Raw genomic sequence first — 24,370 nt, forward strand, 5'->3', positions numbered from 1 at the left:
AATGAAAAGAAAAAGAAATCTTTCAGAAAGATTCTGCTTGAAGATGGATCGAAAATGTAGCAGCAAGTATGCAATGAAACGTGGGTTATCTCCTGGACCTCCGTGCTGCTGATGAGATATATGTGCAACTTGAACTGAGAAGCAGAATGCTTTTCAGGCCATTAAACAGAGTATGCTAAATCTCAAAACCCTCCATGCAAACATATACAAGTCAAATTGCCTCAAAGGGTAAAAAGGGAGCGTGAGTCACCATGACTGCCGAGCGCTTTAGGCCGTCAAGCATTCACTGAGTCAAGGAGGTCCTCGAAAGCAACAAATAAACATATTAATGTGATCAGTCGTGCTCTGAGAGAAAGAGTGCATGGCCATTAACGGTCGTCTGTTACTATGCCAAGCGGAGTGTCGTTAGTGCCGGGGTGACCTTGAGGAGCCTCATTAGGGAAATGATTGACATGGCAACTGTTGTCAGTGGTAACGCTGACAGTGGGAAGAAAGGGATGGACAGACGGGTAGGCCGGGTGGCAGTGCTGCAGGTGGTAGACAGTGGGTGCAGAGCGCACCTGGGATGTTATGGATGAGATCTGGCCTCATCAAGATGAGAAATGCCAAATACAACAGAGTTCTAAGACAGAGATGAGCTGTGTTGCTCCAAGTTTTCATTGCAAATTTGATGTGAAAAGCATTGTTTCGCTTTAGTTTTGAATGTTTCAAATTGCCGGTGATGCTATACCAATGTCACAAATTGTGGATTGGATAGTCAGATGATTTCCAACACTGTAAATGCAAGCATCATCAAATTATTACCTAGCAACAGTGACAGAACACATGCCAATAACTGGCAACCATGATACATGACAAAAACTGTACAGGTCAATGCAAGTGCACAACGGTACCTGTGATGTCATGCTGTTTGAAGGAGTCGCTGTAGATCTGGTGCTGATTGGGACAGTGTTTTTTCAGCCATTTGCACACGTCCTGTTGGGTCCACAGGGCCACTGGCTTGGACAGCTTCACGTAACCTGGCTGAGACAAAAAAGAATTAAATTTAGAAACATTTCATAATTGGTTATACTGCTCATATTTAAGAATCAACACACTTTGACAAGTACTAAAAACAGTTGTATGAGTTCCATTGTTTTACAAGCTGATAACTGTGGCGCTGTTGTTCTTGTTTAGACATCTCTTATGTATGAATATGTATAATTAAAGCCTGGGGCACTGTTGGTTAGGGCTGGGAATTGGTACTTGATACCTTTAAGGTATGAACTGAAATAACCCAGTACCAAATACTGAAACTTCTCCAGTCAAATGATACCTGCATTCCTTTTTGTACCAAGATCTAGAAAAAATATATATTTATATGGTTGTGCTCGCAGCTAGTCTATATCCACGACGTTCCACTTCTGGGATCGCTAGAGTGCTGTTGGAAATTCCGCCGGATGTCTCTTTCTTCAGCCGGTTAACTGCTCCTCAGATCTCTGCAAGGTACATCGAAGAGATAGACTATCTGTCCAATCTGTGTTTTCTGTTACACAACAAAAACAACTTTTAAACACCAAAACAAGTTCCTTCTCAATGCTTTTTTGAAGCGGCAACATGGCTCTGTCTGGTGATTAGCGCTGCCCAAGACAACTGTGATAGGTTTAAAGAAATGTCAGAGCATGTTTTTCTCCTATCAAGGAATGCTGCAAGGACTAGCCAAACCCTCCTCGGCAGCGCTCCGGGAAAGGTCTGGCAATGCGGGATTAGCTCGCAGCTAATCACCACAAGCGTTCTTAGATTTAATGCAATTAATGTTACTGGCCCATTACCACAACAGCTACAACCCATACAGTCTGTGTGGTAAGGTTGAGAGCGGTGTATTTGGCAGTGTTGGTAAGTTCAGTCTGTTGATATGCTTTAATTCACATGATGGGTATCAAATAAAGTAGAAAAAAGGTCATGTGTCACCTTCCACTTGACTGATTTTGTCATTTACTATTTACTGGCTGCTGTGTGACATTTTCCCTCAAGGATCGATAACTTTCAAAGTGAAAAGAAGACCAGCGATGGAAATAATGGCGTTACAAACAGCGTTACTTTTTCATTAATGAGTAATCTAATTGATTACTCTTCCCATCTTAATAACGCTGTTACGTCGCTGGGGAAATAACAGTGGGATTCCAACTGTTATTTCCCCAGTTGTAATGGAAAACAAACCAGTTGAACTTGTGCAGCAGTACAATATCTTGGGTCTGTGATTGACAGTAGACACTGCTTTGAGCCCTAATGATGCTGTGTGTAAAAAAGCACATCAGCATATGCAGTTTCTCCGTAAGCATCGCCGTTTTAATGTCAACACTGTTTTTATGAAAGTGTTTTACTCCTGTTTTATCGAATCAGTTCTTACTTTCTCTTTTATCTGTTGGCACGGGTCACTTTCTATTAAACAGAAAAATTGCATGCAAGGTATTGTGAAGGTGTGCAGATAAATTGCGGGCACACCCTTGGGTGACCTAGATGACCTGTATAAGGCCAAATCCTTGAAGAAGGCGAGAGCCATCCTGGCTGATCCGAGTCATCCCCAGTGGGGTAAATTCATGCTGCTCCCCTCTGGGTGAAGACATAGTTTGCCGCGATGCAGAACCAATAGATTCAAAAGGTCATTCATCTTGGCTGTTATCCCACTTGTTAATAATATCTTGTGAATTCAAATTCAATTCATGTTGTAGTTCTATTGTGGTTGTGTTCATTTATTTTTTGTTCCTGTTGGCTGTAAACCAAATTGCCCCTCTGGGATAATAAAGTAACCTTGACCTTTAATCCAACTGCACAATTTTCATATAAGAATAAATGCATTAGTACATACATACATACATACATACATACATAATGTGCATGCACATCTGTATTACACTATACTGCAAAATTCTAGTTTAAATACTTCAACAGTAGGCAGTGCAGTAGCCAACCAAAAGATCACTCTTGAAAGTGCTGGCAATGCTTTTGATTTTGATTGAAGGGCTACTAAAATTACAAACAGAAAGAGGTGATTAAAATTTCACATCCACACCCCTTCACTTCAGCCTGCTCTCTGGCTGCCGTGTGGTGTGGCATAGCAATGGAAGCCCTTCTCTTCTCCGCCCAGAAGACAGCAGAATACCAGGTACTGGCAGCATTTCCTCTGCTTTGCCTTCTTGTTTCTCCCCACACATCTCTCATCTCTTCCCCGTATTCGATCTCGCTCAGTCCCTGTCAGATCTATCACATTGTCTTTCTTACTATCTCTCCCCACATACTGTAGCTCTCATCTTTCCCATCTCCCTCTCTCACCGGTTTCTTATTATATGGCACTGCCTCATTCGCTTCTTCTCCATGTTTCTGCATCCACCTTCTTCCCACTCACTCTATATCCAGCATTCCAGACAGAAAGAGAAATTGGGGAAGATGTACATGCTGGTTTTGGCATGTGGTATATAGAAATATATACATAGGCAAAGTGACAGACAATGAAAGCAAGCAAGTAGGCAGGTAGGCGAGGCCAATGCTCTTAATGCAATTGCTTGGCAACCTGCGTAGATAGATGAATCTGCAAGAAAGGGAGGGAATGGTATTGCAAGAAAAAAGCACATTAACCATTAAACACATCTCAACTTAATTAATCCTGACTAGTGGCCTGAAGCGACAGGACAGAGAGAGGGAGGCCCAGATGGAGAAAGAGTGAGGGAGAGAAGTGTGTGTGTGTGTGTGTGTGTGTGTGTGTGTGTGTGTGTGTGTGTGTAAGCATGCAAGGAAAATGCAGTTTGAGAGGGTAGAAGTAGCAGAATGGTAAGAAGTGGATGCTGAGAGAGTGGAGGATGGCCGGACTAACAGATGAGGCAGAGGAATAAAGAGGGAGAGCAGAAAAAAAGATTGTGCTCCAGAATGGGCTCAGCAGAATTTGACATAGGAGACTCGCTCATTTTCCATGAACCCATTTGTGAGTCAATGGCCATCTGTGTTTTACATTCTGCACTGATTTAGCCCATAGCTGTGGTCCCGTGGTCGGGTACAATAGGTAAGCCGGTGCCTTTCTGCCTGCCAGCCAGCCAATAGAGCCAAAGGGCGGAGAGAAAACAGCAGGGAGAAGAAAACAGGACTACAATCATGCTCAAAGAGCTGTGTTCAAGAGACTCCAGGCCAATTAGAGATTTGAGTGACAGCCCAGGGGTGAGAGGGGAAGCCCGTTTTATTTTTAAGTGGGATACATCTGGGAACGGGCGCACCCACACATACATACATCCACATGTGCAACCCAGGCCCAGAAACTAGAAAAAAAAAATTGTACATGAATGCAATGTACACACACGTACCATCTGATTGCCATGTGTGTAGTGTCACTGTCCTTGGGTTTAATTGATAACTGAAAGCCCAGTAACAGCTCCCAGTCTTCTTCACGTTACCTTAGCAACAGAGCAAGGACAACCTCAGAAATTAAAGACGAGGAATAAAGCCCTTGGGGGAAAAACGCACAACCCAAATATGTATCAAAGACTGGAATAAACATCCACACATTAATGACCACAGTGGAAAACTATTACTTACATAATGAAGCATGTAATCGCGTTAACACTGATAAGCATTTAAAGATCCAATCTGAATGTACCAGCCTAAATTAATCAAGAGGCAATCACATGGCCCCTTTGTGGAGACAGTATTGGAATACAAAAAGGAGCTGTGAATTAAAAGCACTGAAAAGCATTCCAACTACAAACCCCATGCGGGGGAGAAAGTAAATTTGGCAGATGTGAAGAATACAGCGGTAGTTGTTTTCCAGGACAACCCCTTTTCATTTAGGCTCCAAGATTTTTAGGCTGATTGGAGGGTCAAATGGCTTTCCACTCAATTAAAATGTTCACTACAGCAGCAATTAGCACATAACATTTCTTGTCAATTATGTACTGTATTCTGTATTAAAGTGGCAACAAAGACACAAATAGACATAGTATGGTTTACTTCCCAGGAATAACTACAACTGACCCTCAACCCAGGGTTTACCCGGACAAAAGAAGAGGGCAGTGTTCATTTACTGAACAAATGCGTACAAGAGTAAAACAAATATTCAATAGCTCTTGGACAACACATGAGCTGCTGATGATGTTTGTGGGATGAAACATGAGTTTAAAACAACGCAATCCCAATTAATTGTCCAAACACATTATGTTTAAAATGATGTTTGATTTTGCAGTAGTACAGTATTTCAGGCAAGGGGGACACGTTTAGTTTCTACACAATATGACATAAAGTTAACTCTGTTTCTACAGCTGTATGAGGCCGTATTATAGCATTTTAAACATCACTTTTCAAGTTTATTTCTAGCGACGGAGGTGAGCATGATAAGGTCTAGTACTTAACTCTGAGAGAAAAAAAGAACTTTAGTGATTCTACAGCTGCCTATTCAAGTGAGAAACTTATTCAAGCTGGGAGGGGAGGTTTCCAGACTAGTCAATTGCTGTAAAAGACTACATCAAAGAAAGTGGAAATAAAAGATAATGGGAACTTCTACTTGTAATAAAGGGATAACACAAACATTCATAAAATGTTAACTATTTAGCTTTAACCACACAGCGTATTACTGGCATTCAATACATGGAGTCAGTGGCATACATTGGTAAACAATTATTTATGGCACAGAATTTCAATTCTGATTCTGCTTTAATGTTAGTATGTGCTTTTTATGTGCATTTATGTGATACATTTTTGAGAATACCAGAGAACCTGTGATCCTTTCCTTATTTATTGAACTTACTGATGTTACACTAGGAACATTCGCTGTTACATACTGCCCTCTAGTGTCTAAGCGTAACACTGCAACTATTTTTTGAGTTTGACTGGACAAAAAAGTGCCAAAAGGAGGAGGAGGGCCACTGCCATTAGTGTCATGTTGACTGAGTGAATGGCTGGTTGAGACAAGGAGCCCAGTGTCGTCTGCCCTATCTCCACCGCACAGCTAATTAACAGCTCTGGCATGCTCTCTCGCACTTTCCTTTCTACGTGCCTCGCTCTATTTCTCTCGCCCAGAGCTGGCATGAGATGAAAATCTCCTGCATTAATTAATCTGTTACAAACAGTAATGGGGATGAAAATGAGATGTGCCTATATGTGTGTGTGCATGTTTGTGTCCAGAGCGGTGTGGATGGCGAATAGAGAATAACACGCTATGCTAGATAAATTAATAAACCTTCACAAAGAGCCACTGTTTGCTTACTTTACTCAAGCACATCAAAGAAAGTGCACAAGACCCCTTCACTGTGCCCGACCTTGGGATTCGGCAGGGTCCATAAAGCATTGCAGGGTGTGTTAACACCAAACAAGATATAAATCACCTTGGGCTTGATAGTGATAACAACTGAGATGAGACGATTTGTTATGGATGTTAGAGCCATCCACCGAGTCTAAATGGCTGTTTAATGCGTTATGTGTAATATGTGGCTCAGCCATGGCTCGATTAGAAATCCAGCCGGGCGCAAGATTCAGCTTTAATCAAATATTTAAAAATGCATATTGCTAATATGATGAACTGAAATGACCTATAGTTTGCTTTGCTACAGGTATGTACTAAGGTCTGAATTAATTACGTCTTCAACTTTATTCAGAGCTAATTGAGGCATCTTGCTCTAGATGAAAACCAAACAAATGAGCTACAATGTTTTTCATTTTCCAATAACAAAACAATCCTCAGCATATAACTAGAGATGGTCCGATACCATTTTTTACTTCCCGATACGGATTACAATACCTGAACTTGCATATCAGCCGATCCCAAGTACCGATCCGATACCAGTGTGTCATAGATTTCATTATGTTTTAACAACTGCACACTACTATCCCTGTATGGATGGGATGTCTATCTTTGTCGACAAACACAAACAATGAATGCAAAAGAACTTTCTTTTGTTATCCAGTTTGACGGAAAAACTTTACTTTAACGTCGATTTTCTTTAGGGCTTTATTACGTTGTATCGGATCGGTGCATAAACTCCAGTACTCCCGATACTAGCGTTTTAGGCAGTATTGGAGGCGATACAGATACTGGTAGCCTCTGGTATCGGTATCGGAACATCTCTAATAGAAACAACAGTACCTCCATCTTAGTCAACAGCCCTTACAAGAACCAGAAGGCCGAGGAAAGTTCTGAAAGCTGGCGTCAAATGGGTTCAATATCTTTGTTTGTTTGATGAGATCGTTCATACAGATAGTATGTAACAAATGTTGAGTTTTTTTTGTCACCACAGTATCACCACCTATCAACTTAGCACAATACAGAGCATTTCAGCTGTGTGTGTGTGTGTGTCTGTGTGTGTGTGTGTGTGTGTGTGTGTGTGTGTGTGTGTGTGTGTGTGTGTGTGTGTGCACTAATTGAACTGAGGCCTGGCAGTCTGTTTGGTATTTCAAGCGCTCATTGAGAGTTTTCACCGAGGAGTTAGTCTGACTCAAAGTTCTTCCATTTGCATTGATTGACAGCTGATTATCAAAATAAAAGAGAATGTATGTATGTGTGTGCGTGCGTGTGCGTGTGTGTGTGTGTGTGGGGGGGGGGGGGGGCACAGTTTATTTTTGGAGATGGAGTGAGGAATTTATTCTGCATTGCTGACGATGGATCTTTTGATCTTTTATCAGAAACACAGCTCGTCTTTCTACTATATTCCCTGTTAAGTTATGTGTTTGTACTGAAGAGGTAGATGTGTGGAACATAGAGGAATGTTATTCTCTATGTGGTGGATTTTTGTTGTGTGTGGGAGGACATTTTTGACGGTAATCTGACCACAAATACAATCAATACAGGTGTAAAGTGAAGGTGTTAAATGAGAAATTCCCATTGAGGGCATGCCTGCATTGTGGTGGTATTATTTTACGAGTGTGATTAATCTAGGTATAGCTTGGCTGTGTTTTTACCTAAATGCTAGCATCAGCTAACATGTAAATGTTTAGCAGGTATACAGTTTACCATGTGAACCATCATAATGTTGCATGTTAGCATGCTATTAGGTACTAGTTAGCACTAAAGCAAAGTATAAAATTGGTTAGGATTAGTTTTGCAGGTATTTGGTCATAAACCCAAGTATTGGAAAAATTAGAATTTTGATGCTTGTTTTGGTTTTACAGCCGGCAATTTCACTGTATTGGTTAATTCTTCCCATTAAAATACTGATAGACCAATTGTATGCTACATAGCACCAAACAACATCTGGCCAAAGTTAGCGACCTGCTGGTAAACAGAGCAGAGCATTTAGCAGCTAAAGAGACAGATATTTCCCTCCGGAGTTGCTGTATAGGATTTACATTTTCTGCAAAATTCAGTTTGTTCACAGTTTGTTCTGCCACCCCCAAGTGGCCAAAATAAATACTTTATCCATCCCATTTCAAATTCTTTGGTTTATTACCGCAGGTGTCTAATTCTTGCTTCGGCGTGGTTACTAAGACACGTTGTATACTGCTTTAAACAGACTACACTCATTTGGTTATATAATTTGAAGAAAGAAAAAAAAAATAGAGAAAAAAATGTAAGCTGTCCTGTAAAAATATATAATTTCTCCTTTTTTTTTTTACATCACTGAAATTAGATTAATCTGGAAGCTGCTATATTAAACTGAAATGCTTACATATCGTAGCCTTCAACTGACCTTTTTAACAATTATTTAAAGTCAATCAGTTTCCACTGGAAATCCCAAAAGGTGTTACATTGTTTGTGATGAGGGTGGACTGCACTGGGATGAACTTTGATGCAAACACCCGTTGCTGTGCATGGTGCTTTCGGACCATCTCTTACCCGTGACAGCTCAGACTCAGAGACCGAGCGGTGTGGTGGCGAGCGGCGCCGGTATATGGGGGGGCTGACGTCCTGGTAGCTCGTGCTGTCATCGTCCAGCAGCAAAGGCCCATCCACAGACTCCTCCTCTTCCTCCAGCTGTGACGTCATATCATCCGGGCACATCTGGTGGTCGCCGCCATTCTGGCTCAGGTTGCAGTGAACAGCTGTGTCGGCAAAAAGGCAGAATGAATGACTGAATGAGCTGTGGGTGCATGGCCAGATTAATCGCTGATGTATCCAGAAGTAAAATTGCATTAAACTCAAATTACTTATACTTTACTGCAGAAATGCCTAACTATAAATGCTTTTCAGTGAGTTTGGCTTTCTAAATAGCACTATAAAACATGCTTAATAGTATCCCAAATATATTTAAGGATTTTTTATTCACACTGGTGATTTCTAACTGCTTTATGATTTCATGTTACTATGTCTACTGATCTGCCTGTCTACTTTCCATCCGTGCGTGTGCTGAATCACACTAGGTCTTCTCACACTGAATGCTGTACTGCTACAATTCCACTAGATGACAGCAGATGATCCATGGTGGATGAGTAGCCATTGAAGAAGAGTCTCAATTCAACCACATACTAATACCATACAGCCTGTAATGTAATATACTGCCTTTGCATATAATATAGGCTACAAGAATTCAATGTGTGAAATGACAGTGGCAAATCATACTTAATATAGACAAGTCGTTGAGTTGCTGATAAATTAACTCATTTAAAGTGGGACTTTGAAAAGCTACTGCCAACTTCCTAACCTAATAACCTTAAAGCAAATGTGTGCCTCATTTTAGTGTCACAAGAGAAGTTAAAAGTTACAATGCACTTTCAGGGATATTTATGGAGTCCTCTTGCCACTGTCTACAGTTTGTTTTTTAAGTTGTGAGGAGTTCCTCTATTTCATTGCAATGTGAGACAATAGTGATCGCCAACATCACAAAATCATGTGAAATTAGTTAGCATACTATCATCTTTGAGTACTTTTTCAATGTCAACATATATTTATGTAAAACAGAATTAGCAAGCGGTAAGGAAATGAGAAAAAGCAGCAAATGCATCAACTTCACAAGCACAAATATAGTACACTATGTTTGTATAGATCTTATGGATGTTTCACCTAAAGTGAAGTTTGCAATTTGAACCATTCGAAGCCCAAAAGAATAAGAAGCATCTATTCAGCAAAATGGATTGCCATCGTGTTTTGTCAGAATAAAACAAATTGCAGAAAAAGCTGTGGAGTTGCAAAAAAAAAAGAAAACAAAACAAAGCCGGGCCTTGGTGGGAGATGAACAGTTTTACAGCTCTACATCATAGAAAACTTTTACTTGGCAGTCGATTTCAAATCTCAGGCAGACAAAAAAACAAAATAAATATAGACTTATAGCTTTAAATCCACCAAATCAATTCCTATACGAGTAAGGGTGACATTGTTTCAGGGGAAGCCGTTTATTAGACTGGAGCTTTAAGGATATAAAAGGACAAAAGTCATTATTTTTAATGGTTTAAATACCTTGTTATGCATTAAACTTGTATTGCACTACTTTGGCCTTTCTCTCCATGAAATAATTATTTAGTTTAGTTTTTGATAGAAAGCGTCAGCCTCAGCCACTATTTTAGTCTCATCAGCCACTGGTGCAGGCACAGAACCGACAGCTAGCAGTAAGCTGTGACATGTCACCAACTGAAATAGGCCGTTTGTCATCATGCAATCCGCCCACTTGTTCTAAAAACACAGACGACTCATTTCTGTGGAATGGGAGCCAAAGACCCTTTTTTTATTACACCTGAAAGCTGCTGCTGCAGCTGCAGATTGAAGGTTGCAGCAATAAAACGAAATAAAAATAAAATATAATGAAAAATGAAAAACTATAATAACCTTGGTTTGGTAGGCCTACTTGCCAATTTGTTTTCTTTTGTTATGACATGGTCAAAAACAATCGTGGCAGAAAATCATGATGCGTATTTTTCCTCGAAGTGTGCAGACCTACATGCTATTACAGGCAATGAATTCAATGTCCCTGATGGACAAATCGGTGTTGGCTGGGATTAAAAAGATGACAGCCATATATCGGCCAAACAAATAATTTCAGTCTAACTGCTGGCAGGCCCCGAAAAACAGCCAATTAGGGACTTCTGTCAAGCCACTGAGCAATTACAACAACTCTGACACAGTTCAGTATGATTGGAACGACAATAACAACAGCAACAACATCTGTGCTGTCATTTCATTTAACAAGAGCAGGAGGAAGAAAACTACCGTAGGTGGTCCTGTCCTCCTCCGCTGACATGGCCGACACCATACACCTTGAAAATGAAGTAAGAACCCAATATGATTTAGTGAATGAATGTGCTGCAAGCCACATTTATTCAAAGCAAAACCTCACAGACATACGTCCTCCCACAGGATCTTAAATCATGCTGTCCTCTCAGGATTGTAGTGAAAATGTTTCACTTCTCTACACTTTCACTGACTATTCTGGGGACACGGTGTCCCCAGAATAATCAAGTGTTAGTTATATAGTGCTGTCTGAACCCAGGAGGCCTCAAATTGGAGATTATGGAATAATGTATGCCTCTGAAGTCCCCACTGTCTGAATTCGAAAGAAAGAATAAAAAGAAATATATTTACTCAATACTTAAAAAGTTGGAGTCTGGGATTCTGGAGGAATATTGTTGATATTTGAACTAACTAACCAAGGAACTATCCCTGCTCCATCAGTGCGCCTTCCGAATGTTAGCATGTGCCAGATGTACAGAGCCTCTTGCTACCACTGCCTTTCTTCAATACCTCCATGGCCTTCCCCCTGTCCTGTCCGGTGCAGGACCATGGACCGCATAGTGTTGTGTGGCCTGGTCCGAGCCACTTTGTTTGTTTCCCATTTACAGAGCCAGGCCTGTGTATGAACACCCGATTCTTTTTGTCAGAACACACAATGGACAACTAGCAGACCGGGAAGAGATATTTGCCGAGTTTGACAAAAAGTTTATTGGATCAGAATCACAGATTCCCCCTTTAAGTAAAAGTTGTTTCAAAAGGAAACTCCACCATATTTATTTGACAGATACTGTATATATGTTACTTTTTAGATTTTACCTGACAGACATGATGTTTTTAACCTAATCTTACTTACAGTTTTTATTTATTTAATATTGTAACTATGTTATTTTATTAACTTTATACTTGCTCTTTTTGTACTTCTTTTTTTTACCTTGAATGTGACTGTGAGCAACTGCAACTTAATTCCCCAAGGGGATCAATTTCTAGTATTCTGATTCTCATTCCGATTGTGATAATCTTACAAAAGATTTATTTTTGGGATTGTGACTGCTTGCAAAAACAGCAGTACCACACTATCTGACTGGGTCATGTTTCAGATGTCTATGAGCACGGAGGAAAAACTCTATTAATTCAAAAAAACAAGCAAAGGTAACCTCATTAATCATCTCACGATCCCTCAGTTTCTTCAACTGACCCATTGAAGGGGAGCCCGCCTCTAGGTTGGGAACCACTGGACTAAACTACCAACAGTAAATATTTAAAGTAGTTATTGTAAAACTAGCTCCACCTCGGTCAGCTTCAACAGTAAATGCTCCTTCTGCAATATGCACTGATGCATTAACAATCAAGAAGGCTTATATAATAATATCAGCCCCTATAATAGCCCTCACAGGGGCCATTTTTCTGCAGAATGAGTACTTTTACTTTGATATATCAAGTACATTTAGCTGAAAACACTTCTATAGTGGAGGTTTGTAATGGAGTGTTACCAGTACTTTTACTCAGGTAAAAGATCTGCATATTTATTTTACACTGTCAAAGAAATTGTTACTTATGCACTTTTCTCTGCACAAGATATACTGAATTGAAACCAGCACACCTTGAGATTTTGTTCCCCAGAGTCAAATGAGTATTAAGAAGAATAACACTAACTAACAGTTCAAATTATGGATCACAGTGCACTATTATAAAGCAATATTACAAACATGGCACAGCTGCAGATCTGTTCTGGTCTGATCCCTGATTAACAGTTGCCTTGAGATGTCCCCATTGAAAACACAGAGAAAATAAACATGAGTGGGCCATGTTTTAAACAAAGCCAACTTGAGATGCGTAGCACGAAGCGATGCTCACTCACAGCCTCTTTATTCCTTCCTCCTCTCAGCTCCCTCTTTCCCCTCTCCTCCTCGCCCTGTCACAATTCTTGACTAGTGTGCAACAACTCGGGAAGAGAAATTAATCATATATCCTCTGATAAAAGCATCTAACGAATCGAACCAGCAAACTAAATGGATAGATGGACGACAAGATGATGATAGGGGTAAGGGAAGTGGAGGCACGCAGAGGAGAAAGGAGAGTTGCATGTTGCTCGATCCTTTAAAAGGGAAGAAGGGTGGATGGATAAGGGCTGTGAGACACAGAAATGCTATTTCTTTTAACAGCAACAGTTACTATAAATAGCACCGTTACATTCTTTGCTCTCTCCTCCCTGATATACGCCATGCAAGAATTGTGAGGGAAGAGAGATAGACGAGAGACAATGTCTGCCTGCTCTTTTCTCTCAATGACATTCAGTAAAACAGAGAGGAAATGAGGGGAGAAAATTAATGGAGGTGTTGAATAGTTGCGCCATCCATGCACAACCAAATGCATTCCTATTTCTGGGAGGAAGATTAATAAAGGATTGGATTAGTCTCTGTCTCTCTTAATTACTGGACATGGTTTTGAACAAGGAAGCCATTACAACAAGTCAAATTTGAAAAACACTATCCGACAAAATCACTGTATGTCCATGTGAGAGGAGCATGTAATCTGGATATACTGCCTAATCATTTTAATCTTGTATTGTTACAGTTTGGTGCTGGACCAGATGAGTGCTGCATCGAGACTTTCTGTGCTTCGCCAGCAACCACCAAAAAATACTGAATATCAAGTTGTTGTTTTTTTAACCTTTATTTAGCTTTGCTGAGTTATTTGTGTTTGCATTAAGGTCATTAGGTCAGATCTTTAAACTGCACACTTAATATGGGGGGGGGGGGGGGGGTATTTATATGCATTATACTGTATATATTTGGGCTGATGTGTCTCCCTATACCTCCCCCATAAAATTGCATTTAAGAAAATGGGCAAAGCCAAATGCTCTGTTTCTCTGTGCTACGCCAGAGCCTGTGTTTCACAGCCAGAGCTGGTTCAAAGTGAAACCAGTAGTGGGTCCATAATCAAAAGTGAAGTTTGCTCTGTGTGGGCGCTCAGGCTCATAGTGATCGCTTTCTCTTTGGCTGACTCTCAAAGTGGAGCAGAATTAATTGTTTGTGAATAGAATCCACTGTATGACCCAGAACCAAAGCCTGGACATAGCAGCCAGGGGAAAGCCAGGCCAGATGACTCTGCACTGCATACCATGATGAGACCTTTCTTCTTTAGCCTGCTTCCAGGACATTTGGTAAAAATGTGAAAATAATAAAAATCTGCTAATATGCATGTACACGGTACAGGAAGGACAGGAGTGAATTCATTCCTAAAACCAAACTGTGCCAACAGATGCACTTTTTGAATTTGAAGAGGTGGTCTGGCACCAAAACTGACAGGATCTCAGCAAAATGACATTTCAGCCATCCGCGCAGCTGTTACTCTTTTTTATATGTTAACAGTGACTTGGAGCTGAATCAGAAATCCGTCCAAACACTGAAAATAAACAAGTATTCAGGGAATGAATGTGTGTCTTTCCAATCAGCTCTACTCTAGCACCTGCATCCACAATGACACTTGTCCACAACCCTGCATGTACAGACAGAGATGCTGGGGAAAGGCCTTCCTAACATTGCATACATTGCTAATTCTCACCCACTCTGCATTGAGAAGTGCTCTTTGCACATTTTTTTCTAATTTGGAGAGCCGAGTCCGTTCCCTGCTCTCCAACTTAGAAAAAATGTGCAAAGAGTGTGGGGACGTGCAAGTAGAGTACTTCTGCTCAGCTGTCTACCCTGAGGACCTTGGACAGATTTCTCCATCAGTGTGGGACAGAAGAGATAGTCAGATCCTTGTTACATGCTTACGAAAGTACCAATTATAATATCTTGAAGGGTCAAAAAGAGAAGGGGAGAGAAGCGAGGAAATATACGATGTTTTGGACTGTAGGAAGAGTTTATACATGATCTCTTCTTTGTTTATTCGTTTTTTAAAGCTCTTTACAACAAAAGTCTCTTATGGGGTCTTAGTTTGAGTCCAATGATTAATTTAGTAAACATGTGTTTCTCAATATGTACATAACAATGAGTATTAAAAAATGTATGCCAAAAGCTTATGGTCAAATCTTGTTTAAATATTGTCTAATATTCCTTATATTTTTAGTTTTAAAGGCAGAATTAAATAAGTTAATGTTATGTTGTGCTCACACGGAAAGGCATTTAATGAACCATTATTTAATTTAACAGCATGTTGGTGCAACAAGGGTTAAATCCAATACTGTTGCATAAGAACAGCCTGGTTTTATACATGTAATGAGCCATCAATGACGAGACATGAAATCAAGGTAGGAATTCTTGTCAGGGTCCTTTTAGGCTTATTGGCTTAAGTGCATTCATTAATGCACCTACAAAGCCTACAGAAGAATGTCACTACTCTGAACTGACTGAGCATTCAGGAACAACCTGCTCATAACTGGACAACTAACAATAAAATATCCAAGCACCAATGTTCAGCTAGAACTCTTAAAAGACACATTTTGGCTTTGTTGTATACTCAAGTGCTCCTCTTTTGTGAATATTAGGTTTGCTTATCTGTTCAATGCCTGCTGCTGAGATAAAGAGGATTGATTGCATGGCAAACTGTCAAAGTGAAGTCATGTAGCAAGTTATCCAGCCAGATAGACTATGTGAGGCTCTTAATTCACCCTGACATCCTATCAAAAGTTAACTGTGCTCCAACTCCACAGACGGCCCTCTCCAACCCCCGGGGCTCGATCAGCTGTGATTGGTTGGTCCTGTGTCAAACAGGTGCAGATGTGCTCAGCTTTGAACATTTCTCGGATGCAGAGAGCAAGGGAGGATTAAAAAAGAGAGGGAGAGAAGTGAAGAGAGAAAGGATTAAAAGAAAAAGTTGTAGGATGGATAGAAAGTGTGAAAAAGACAAAAATGAGTCAGTATGACGGAGCCAAGAAAGAAGAGGACTGACCCACTTTACAGCGCAAAGACATATGAGCTAAATATAACTGTTCACTGTGAAGCATGTATTCCAGGCAAAAAGCTTTTAACATGCTCTGCTTCAAAGGCAGACAGTAAAAGGACAACAAAAATAGATTGTCTTAATTTAGAGCTGAGTAACATCTATAAATATTTGATAAGAGACACAAACTTCATCTCTGTGGCAACCACAACAGGAACTATAGTAATAGAAGTAGAAGGTTCAGGTTTTCTGGACAGCCATCAATTTTTTAAACATGCTGCCTTACCAACAACCACAGACTTATTGTTGTATGCTCTTTTAAACTATCACAGATCTCGGGGTTTATTTGTTGCTTTTGTTTTACAGTGTAAGGGGAATCAATATGATCATTGTATCTCAATGTCAGCACTGCAAGACGAAAAAGAATTGCAGTTTTAGCACAAAGTCACAGCAAAATTTTAGTACTAAATAAAAGTCTATTTTTGGCTATGTCTGCATATATTTTTCCCCGCAGTCTAATTTTGCATATTATCACTATAAAATCCAGAATACTCAGCAACTTAATGTTATGTATTTGCGCTATTAAACCTCACTACATAAATAAAGTTACAAATAATAAAACAACATAGTGTACATTATTGTTTTACCAATTCATTTTCTGCACATCCATATTTCTCATTTGAGTCCTGCCAGATCAGATCTGCTATGCTCCTCAGCTTTAACAGTCCAGCGTCTTGTTTCTGCCTCACTTGTTATGACCTTTTGACTGTCTATGCCCTTTATGTTCTGGCTACCTGTCTGCTGCTGAGCCGTGTTTTTGTTTTGACCGTCAACCCAGTTTACTTTTGGTCTCTGAGTCATGCATTGGAGTCCTTAGTATCACAGATGATATACACTTAATATTCAATTCAATTTTATCATAGTATCAAATCGTAACAAGAGTTATGTCAAGACACTTTACCGATAGAGTAGGTTTAGATCACACTATATTTTACAAAGACCCAACCATTCCAGTAATTCTCCCAAGAGCGAGTATTTAGTGTAACGGTGGTGACGAAAAACTTCCTTTTAGAAAGAAACCTCTGACAGACCCAGGCTCTTGGTAAGCGGTGTCTGCTGATGCCCGTTGGGGCTGTGATGAACAGTAGCGATAATAATCAAAATATAGATAATGGAATTATGATTAGAAATAGTTCTTGTAGTAGTTCATGGTGTAGCAAGGCACTGCAGGGCGTAGCAAGGTGTAGCAGGAAATAGCAGGGCGCATGCGGAGCAGGACCACGGCAACAGCTGCAACCAGGATTTGGGTGCCACCCTAATCCAAGGACAACGGCTGGGCAAATATATGAATAATATGAAAACACCATAGCGATGAACCTTGATTTGTGAATACACTCAGAGTTTTGCTTTGATGTTCAAGCACAAACCATGTTTGTAGTTAACAGAACAACCAAACAATGTTTTTTTTGCAGAGTTTACGTGAACTGCTCTGAGCTCACCCCTTCACACGTTTTCCTGTGCTGATTAAATTAGTGGTGTTGTGATTAGCTCTGCAGTCACCACCTCTCCAAACACATGCAAAGGAACAATTATATATAACTGTGTTTGGTCTGCCATTTAAACGTAATTCCAGAAAGCCATCCAGCCGATTTCAAATGGTGTTTTATCACTGCCATTCGGGGTGAAAGACACTTGATATCAGATTGTTGCAACATCTTGGCATTGCACCTTATAGAGTAACACAACTAAATAAATGTCCTTTCTTCACAGCTGTACACCTATTACATTTACAGCATGTAAACTTATAACCTATTGTGCAGGTTATACGTTTACAAAGGGAAAAAGCCCATAGTCCACCCCAAAGGGACGTAGCATCTCCAACAGAAAAAATGGTTTACAAACTGCTCCAAACAGCACTGTTGTACTCAAGCCATTTCTTCCTTGACAAACGTGCGTTACTTTATAACACGTTATAATACTCACCTAGCTGCTTGCTTGGCACGCCCTCATACTCTGCAACTGACTAGCTAGTAGTCCTTACCTAAGAACTGCGCATGTGCGAGTCCCAAGAAAGATGGAACTGAAGTGAAATGCCTCACTCTGTAGCTAAAACAGAGAGCTCAAAACACAGGGTGAAAAGAGGAGCTGCAGCAATGTGCAGTATGGCAAACTGGTACAACCTCTAAATACAATTGTGCTCTGCTGCACTACGCCACATTATGACTGTCTTCACTGACATTGACTCCTTCCATCCAGGGCCAAATCAGTGACACACAAACAGCCTCAGATCTGCAGCTTCAATCACCCAGCGAGAACAGAGCCCAGAGAATCTCATCGTCATCAGGGACCGGATCTGATAAGTTGCCAAGTTTCTGCACACGACACAACAGGGTGCCAAAGGATGCAGAATATTTCATAAAAACCACAAAGGTCGACGTTTGTGAGAGAGAAGAGATGTGCCCGGAAGGTTAGAAAGGCTTTACATAGGTGAAGTGATCGATGAAGGACTGGAATATTCAGCAATATTTATCTCTTTCCCCCACTGTTTAATTTGCACCATGATCATACGTCATGAAGGTCATGGTACTGTGTACTGAATATTTTGTTCTGTCCTGTTTGGTAACACAGACAAGGACCTGCATTGTCAGCCAGGTTAATGTTGCAGAGCATTACAAGCAGTCCTAAATAGAGGTTGGACACTGTAGAGGATTTTCATAAAACAAAGACAACACAAATCTAAACTCCTCATCATTTTGCCTTCACTCATCTGCATATTCATCAGATCTAAATTTGGAAAATTAGCACCTTTTCCCTCTTTGATCACTGTGATCCTGCCTCAGTATGTGCAAGTGTGTCAAGTGCAAAAATGGCGAGTGGCTTACATCTCTAGTTGATTGAGCTGTAGCACAAAGCATCCTGAGGCTACAGGTGACATTTTAATACAGTGAGTGAGAAGGCTTAGTGCAGGTGTGACATGAATATGAAAATAACTATGATTCGCAATACCAGTGCTTTGAAATTGAATTGGTCTTCTCCACAAGGGCTGTAGTCAGTATTCTAGGCCGTGGTTACGGAAGTGAAATTTCTTTTTTTTCAAATCTTAACAATGTAGTTTTGCCCTAAACTACAAAAGTATTTTTTCCTCTAGAACCAGTACCATTTACATCAAACTTTCTTGGACCGGCCCTTCGATAATTTATGTTATTACATGGCTTGGTTGATTTCTAACTATTGCTCTCCATTGAAGAACGAGGAATATAGAATAGTTTTGAAATAAGCATTTTGGGAAAATAAGTTTATTTGCTTGAGAGTTAGATTATAAGTTTGACACATCTCTCATGTCTGTAGGCTAAAATGAAGGTAAAGCTAGCAGCCAGTTAGCTTAGCATAAAGACTTTTTAAGGGGGCTCGCTGTTTCCCCCCGTTATTAGTCTGTGTGTCTGTGTAGCTTCAAGTTTAACAGACAGATACTGTATGAGACTGCTATCTCTTCATCCAACTCTCAGAAAGACACTTAATAAGCATAGTTCCCATATGTAACCTTGCCTTGCAACACCATAGGTCAAGGACATCCAAATTTTATCTATGCCTAAAACAATACTTCTTTATAGAACTGCAACTGACTATTTTCAATATTCGTTAATCTACCGATTATTTTACTCGTTTAACCAACCTATCCTTTGGTAGTTAAATTGTGAAAAATAACGATTACAATTTCCCAAAGCCCAAGTCGTCCAAAATTCTAAAATGAACTAACTTATATGCCTCTTTCATTTTCACATCACATGTTACAGTAAGAAAAGCACAGATACTTTTCTAGAAACTCATACAATAGAAGTGACAAAACTACTCAAGTTAATTGGTTAACATCCAATTAATTGTGCCTTTTGCTCAGTGGTTGATAGATGTTGCCTTGGTGTCAGATTTTTGGGTGTTTTACTGGTGTCCATTTGCACAAATTCCGGTTAAAATAAACTACCTTGAGTTGTTTGAAATCAAATAGTCTGTCAGGTTTATGCACCAAAAATACCAGACTGTATTGGCTTAACCTTCCCTTCTTTTCTCTCCAGCTGACATTCACAGACACAGTGATGCAAGCTGAAGGCTCAGGCCTGAGACGGATCCGAATAGAATTGTAATGAGTCAAACCCCCCGACAGATTCTCTTCAGGTTAGGGATTGACCGATATGGATTTTTGAGAGCCGATGCAAATTTTTGATCAGCCTTAGCCAATATTTGGATCTTTTGATTCCCTCAATTTACATGATAAAAATGTAAACCCCGCCACACTGGATTTGTTTTGGAATCTGCTCTGCTATTTCTTTAAAAATAATAAACAAAAACACAGATCAGTATCACTTCTGCAATCATCTTACATTCATATCACCCAAATGACCTGTACAATGTGCATCACGTGGATGGATGCAGTGCATATGGTTGTCTGTGCAAAGGTAAAAGGGCTTTCATCAACATCTACAGCACAGCCTTGATGATGCATTGCTTTCTGACATTTAAGAAGGATATAATCAACACATTTAAATAATTTAAGAAAACAATAAACCTAAAAAGTAGTCACTGAAATAAAGTGCTTGATGTGTAATTTAAGATTGCCATGGTGCTAGTGGTGGAGGGGCAGTGCATGGTGTGCACGTAAACTGAAGCGTCTCCAGCAACACTGAGCTGCTTGTGAACGCCTGTCTGTAAATTATTTCGGAAAAAACTATTGCCGAACGCAGCAGCCATCCAAAAAAACGAAAATATCGGCCCAATATATCGGCTGGCCATTAAAATCTAAAGAAAAAAGTTGGGAGGTGCAAATACATATTTTGATGAGAGTCAACGTCTAATATGTGAATGCTGGCATTGCTACTTGACAACTTTTCTTTTTTTCCTCCTTTTTTGACATTTTGTTATCTGCTTAGCCTTCGTTCTAAATTCCAGGCAGCAGCACGTTAGTACACTGCATCAAAGATGGCTTTAGCACCACTCTCCAAAGACATTTGCTACATCTTTTTTCATCTTAATCCCATTCCTGCTGAGTAAGGTTGGGGAGAGGCTACCTCACCGTAGCAACTCCTGATCAGCCAGACCAATATGTAATCCTATTCCACCAACACAAATGAACATGTTTATTCTACTAATTCTATTTGTGGGCCAGATCCCGGGAACGGATTTTAATTGAGTTTTCTGAAAGGGTGCACAGGCATGCAGAGCAGGGCAGGACATATCAAGGAGGTTAGAGAGGAGAGGGAATGAAATGAAATGAACTACCTCTGCCATGGGGGTAAACACTGCTGTGGTTTAACATGGGGTCCAGTTCTTGGCATACACATGCTTCTGTCACATGCTTATGTGAACCTATAAGAAACATTGCTATTCATTATTGCCCTAAGGTCAGGTACCCATTTTATAACCAGCCAAATATGACATTCAGATTACATAAGCATGCATTCAGACTGAAAATAACGTGTGCTGCGGAACCAGTGGTTAAGATGCATTCCATACATAGAGGTTTAAGCAAGATACTTGTGCCAAAAGAGTAAACATTAAATAAAATACAACCACCACAACAATCAGTGGTCTTATCCACCAGTTTGTTGCATGTTATAGCCCCTTCTCTGTCCTGTTTATCTAGGCATTTTCAAGCATAACCTGGACCTCAGTCAATATACAGTAGATATACAGTAGGCAAAATATAACAGCAGTCATTAAGTCATTCATATTAGCTGCTATGATGCAACAGTACGTGAGAATATAATGTCTCCAACTGTGCTGAGGACTTGAGGCAGGATGATCAACAGCTTTGTCACCAGGGGCCTTCTGTCAAATATGGAGTGCAACTGCTGTGCCTAATTAAAACAATTATGAAGCTCTATTTGTATCTGTGATGAGTTGGGTGTTCCAAGCACAAGTACAGCTGCCCGTGGTGGTACATGAGTGTGTACGAAGGTTTGCTAAACACTTTTACCAACTGATGATGTAATCCACCAAAAAGAGTGCATCAGAATAACTGTCCGATATGATGTAACAATCTCCAAGACTCTTGTCTCACACCTCTTGCGGGTAAAATAAATGTGTCAGGGAGAGTCACACATTTTCGGACACTCCAGCATAACATATTCTTCAAGCACTTCATTTCCAGGCTGGACTTTAAAAGAACATGCAATGGGGTTTTAATTTTTTGCAAACAACAAAAAAGATGCTCAAACAAAGAAGCAATAAACAGATTATGAAGTGGAGTCTGAACTAATAGTAGCTATTATAAACTTGCACACTATTTAGAAGCTGATTAAGCCTTTCTCTAGATTGTCAATCAAACCACTTGTCAGCCTTTAAGGATTATCAGTACATTTGTGGAGCTGTGTGTTGTCTTGCAGAGACAGAGAGGAATTTGCCAAACACAGCTAAGTGAAAGTGCCTTCCAAAATAACGCACAAATGGCAAAAAGCACTCTCCAAATGTGCTTGTGTCTCAAAGAGCTTATTGTCGTCTCACGTGTTATAAATGATTAAATCGATGACCTATATTCTCTTGTCTTAGAGCGGTTGGTAGAGCACTGAACAGAAAACAGTGACACCGCAGAGTTTTTGTGATTTCTCTCCCCAACCAAAGTGATGGTGCGGCAGTGAACTTGGAGAAATAAACACAACCAGTTTTAATTAGAGCCGAACTACAAAAAAACAGAACGTTCTAGCTAATTGTGGCAAATTTAGAGATGGAGATTGGTTTGCGCTATGGAAACGATCAGTAAGTGTCATCTTAGAGGAACGGGGATAGGAGCACAATAAAAAAATCGGATATTTCACATAGTTATACAGGCCAAGTTAATTCTCCTTAATTTCCTTTCAATTAACTTCTCAATTTCAGAAGAAAATCTAAATCACAAAATTAAATGCTGCTAAAGATATTGGAACAATAATTAAATCCTTTACTCAAGTAAGAGAATCAATACAACAATGTAAAAATATTCAACTAAAAGTAGAAATGCTCCAATCTGACTTTTTCAGTCCCGACACCGATACCTGGGCTTTCCAGTATACATTTATAAATAAATACAGACTTTATTAGAATTGACCAAATAGATTGGCTCAATTGTTAATGATACCTGATCCAGCTACTTGCGTCAGTATTGGCCCAATATCCAAGATCAGTAATGGATCGGTGCATAAAAGAAAATCCACCTTAAAGTAAATAACTCTTAGCAGTAAATGTACTTAAAATGTCAAAAGTTAAAAAAAATGGTTTTGCTGAAACACGGCCCCTTGGATTGAAATACTAGTAAATATGACATTAAGCTATCAATACTGTTGGTCCTCAATAATCACAACATAAATTTGAGGGGTTGTGAGATGATTAATTGGGAAGGAAATTAGAAAATCTTTTTTAGGAAATATTGGATATTGTAACCTCTTTGAGCTGTGAAAGGAAGCTATTTTAGATTTTTAATCGGTAAATGTTTCTTTGGTGAAGCTGCTTACAACTTACAGACATCTGATACATGACAAGGGGAGAAAAGTCACAAGCCAACATGCTAATGTAGTATTTTTTTATTTTTTATTGTAAAATCTAAATCTGCAAAGTAATGTGAAATGTAGGGGCCTAGAAGTTGTAAGTACCTCTATGTACAGTACCTCTATGTACAGTAGTTCATTATTAGATTGACCACTGACTCATATCTGACTTCCTTTTCTCTGAGAGGCATTGATACTGTCAACTATTGCCACAGTAGTGGGCTGTATAGGAGGTTTTGGCTGCCCTTGCTAAACATGATCACCTTGTGTGTTTAGAAGTGCTGTTTTTCTCCCTAATTCTGGCAGGCTAATCAGTTCATAGCAGTTCAAATCATAGCAGCTTCAGGGAATATGGATATCACTCATCTCCCTCAATGACAAGTCAGTGAATCATGATTGAATCCACTGAGTTGTCCTCTATTGCAACTCCTTCAACTCCTCAAGTCACAAATTGTATTGATGCTTTATTTCACGCTTAGTTTTTGCAATTCGGCAACAATGACAAATGAAAAAAAAAAGCTTTAAATAAATTGTAATTTACTGCTAAAATGGCATTTGTGCATTACACTATCGTTGGTATCTTACAGTAATAGTTCTGAGATAATTTTGTATGTGAAATAGTTAAGTTTTAACTAAAATGACATGGTCGAGTCATATTTTTTGAATTTCATGGTTGTGGAGAGGACAAAGTATTTTCCTCCATAACTATTATATCTAACAAAGAGATACAAACACACAGAATTTTATTCATCTTTGTTAGCCTGAACAAAAAAAAAAGAAGGGAAAGGGATGAAGAAATGGAGGAAACTGGATAACGGATAAACCATTCAGCTCTGCTACAAAGTGTTCGGCAGCTTCAGCA

At 39.7% G+C, this 24,370-nt stretch overlaps 1 protein-coding gene across 5 annotated transcripts in view; it reads right to left on the minus strand.

Moving 5' to 3' along the window:
• The window catches only part of samd12 (sterile alpha motif domain containing 12), a 92,127-nt gene that overhangs the window by 65,931 nt on the left and 1,826 nt on the right, over positions 1-24,370 (minus strand). For all 5 annotated transcript variants that reach the window (XM_034892061.1, XM_034892062.1, XM_034892058.1 and 2 more), the window contains exons 2-3: positions 8,789-8,994; positions 894-1,023 (exon numbers count right to left, since the gene is read on the minus strand). In XM_034892061.1, the coding sequence (XP_034747952.1) occupies positions 894-1,023; positions 8,789-8,994 (336 nt within the window). The remainder of the gene's footprint in view (positions 1-893; positions 1,024-8,788; positions 8,995-24,370) is intronic.

Source organism: Etheostoma cragini, chromosome 14, assembly GCF_013103735.1.
Source record: "Etheostoma cragini isolate CJK2018 chromosome 14, CSU_Ecrag_1.0, whole genome shotgun sequence".
In the NCBI taxonomy this organism is placed as follows: Eukaryota; Metazoa; Chordata; class Actinopteri; order Perciformes; family Percidae; genus Etheostoma; species Etheostoma cragini.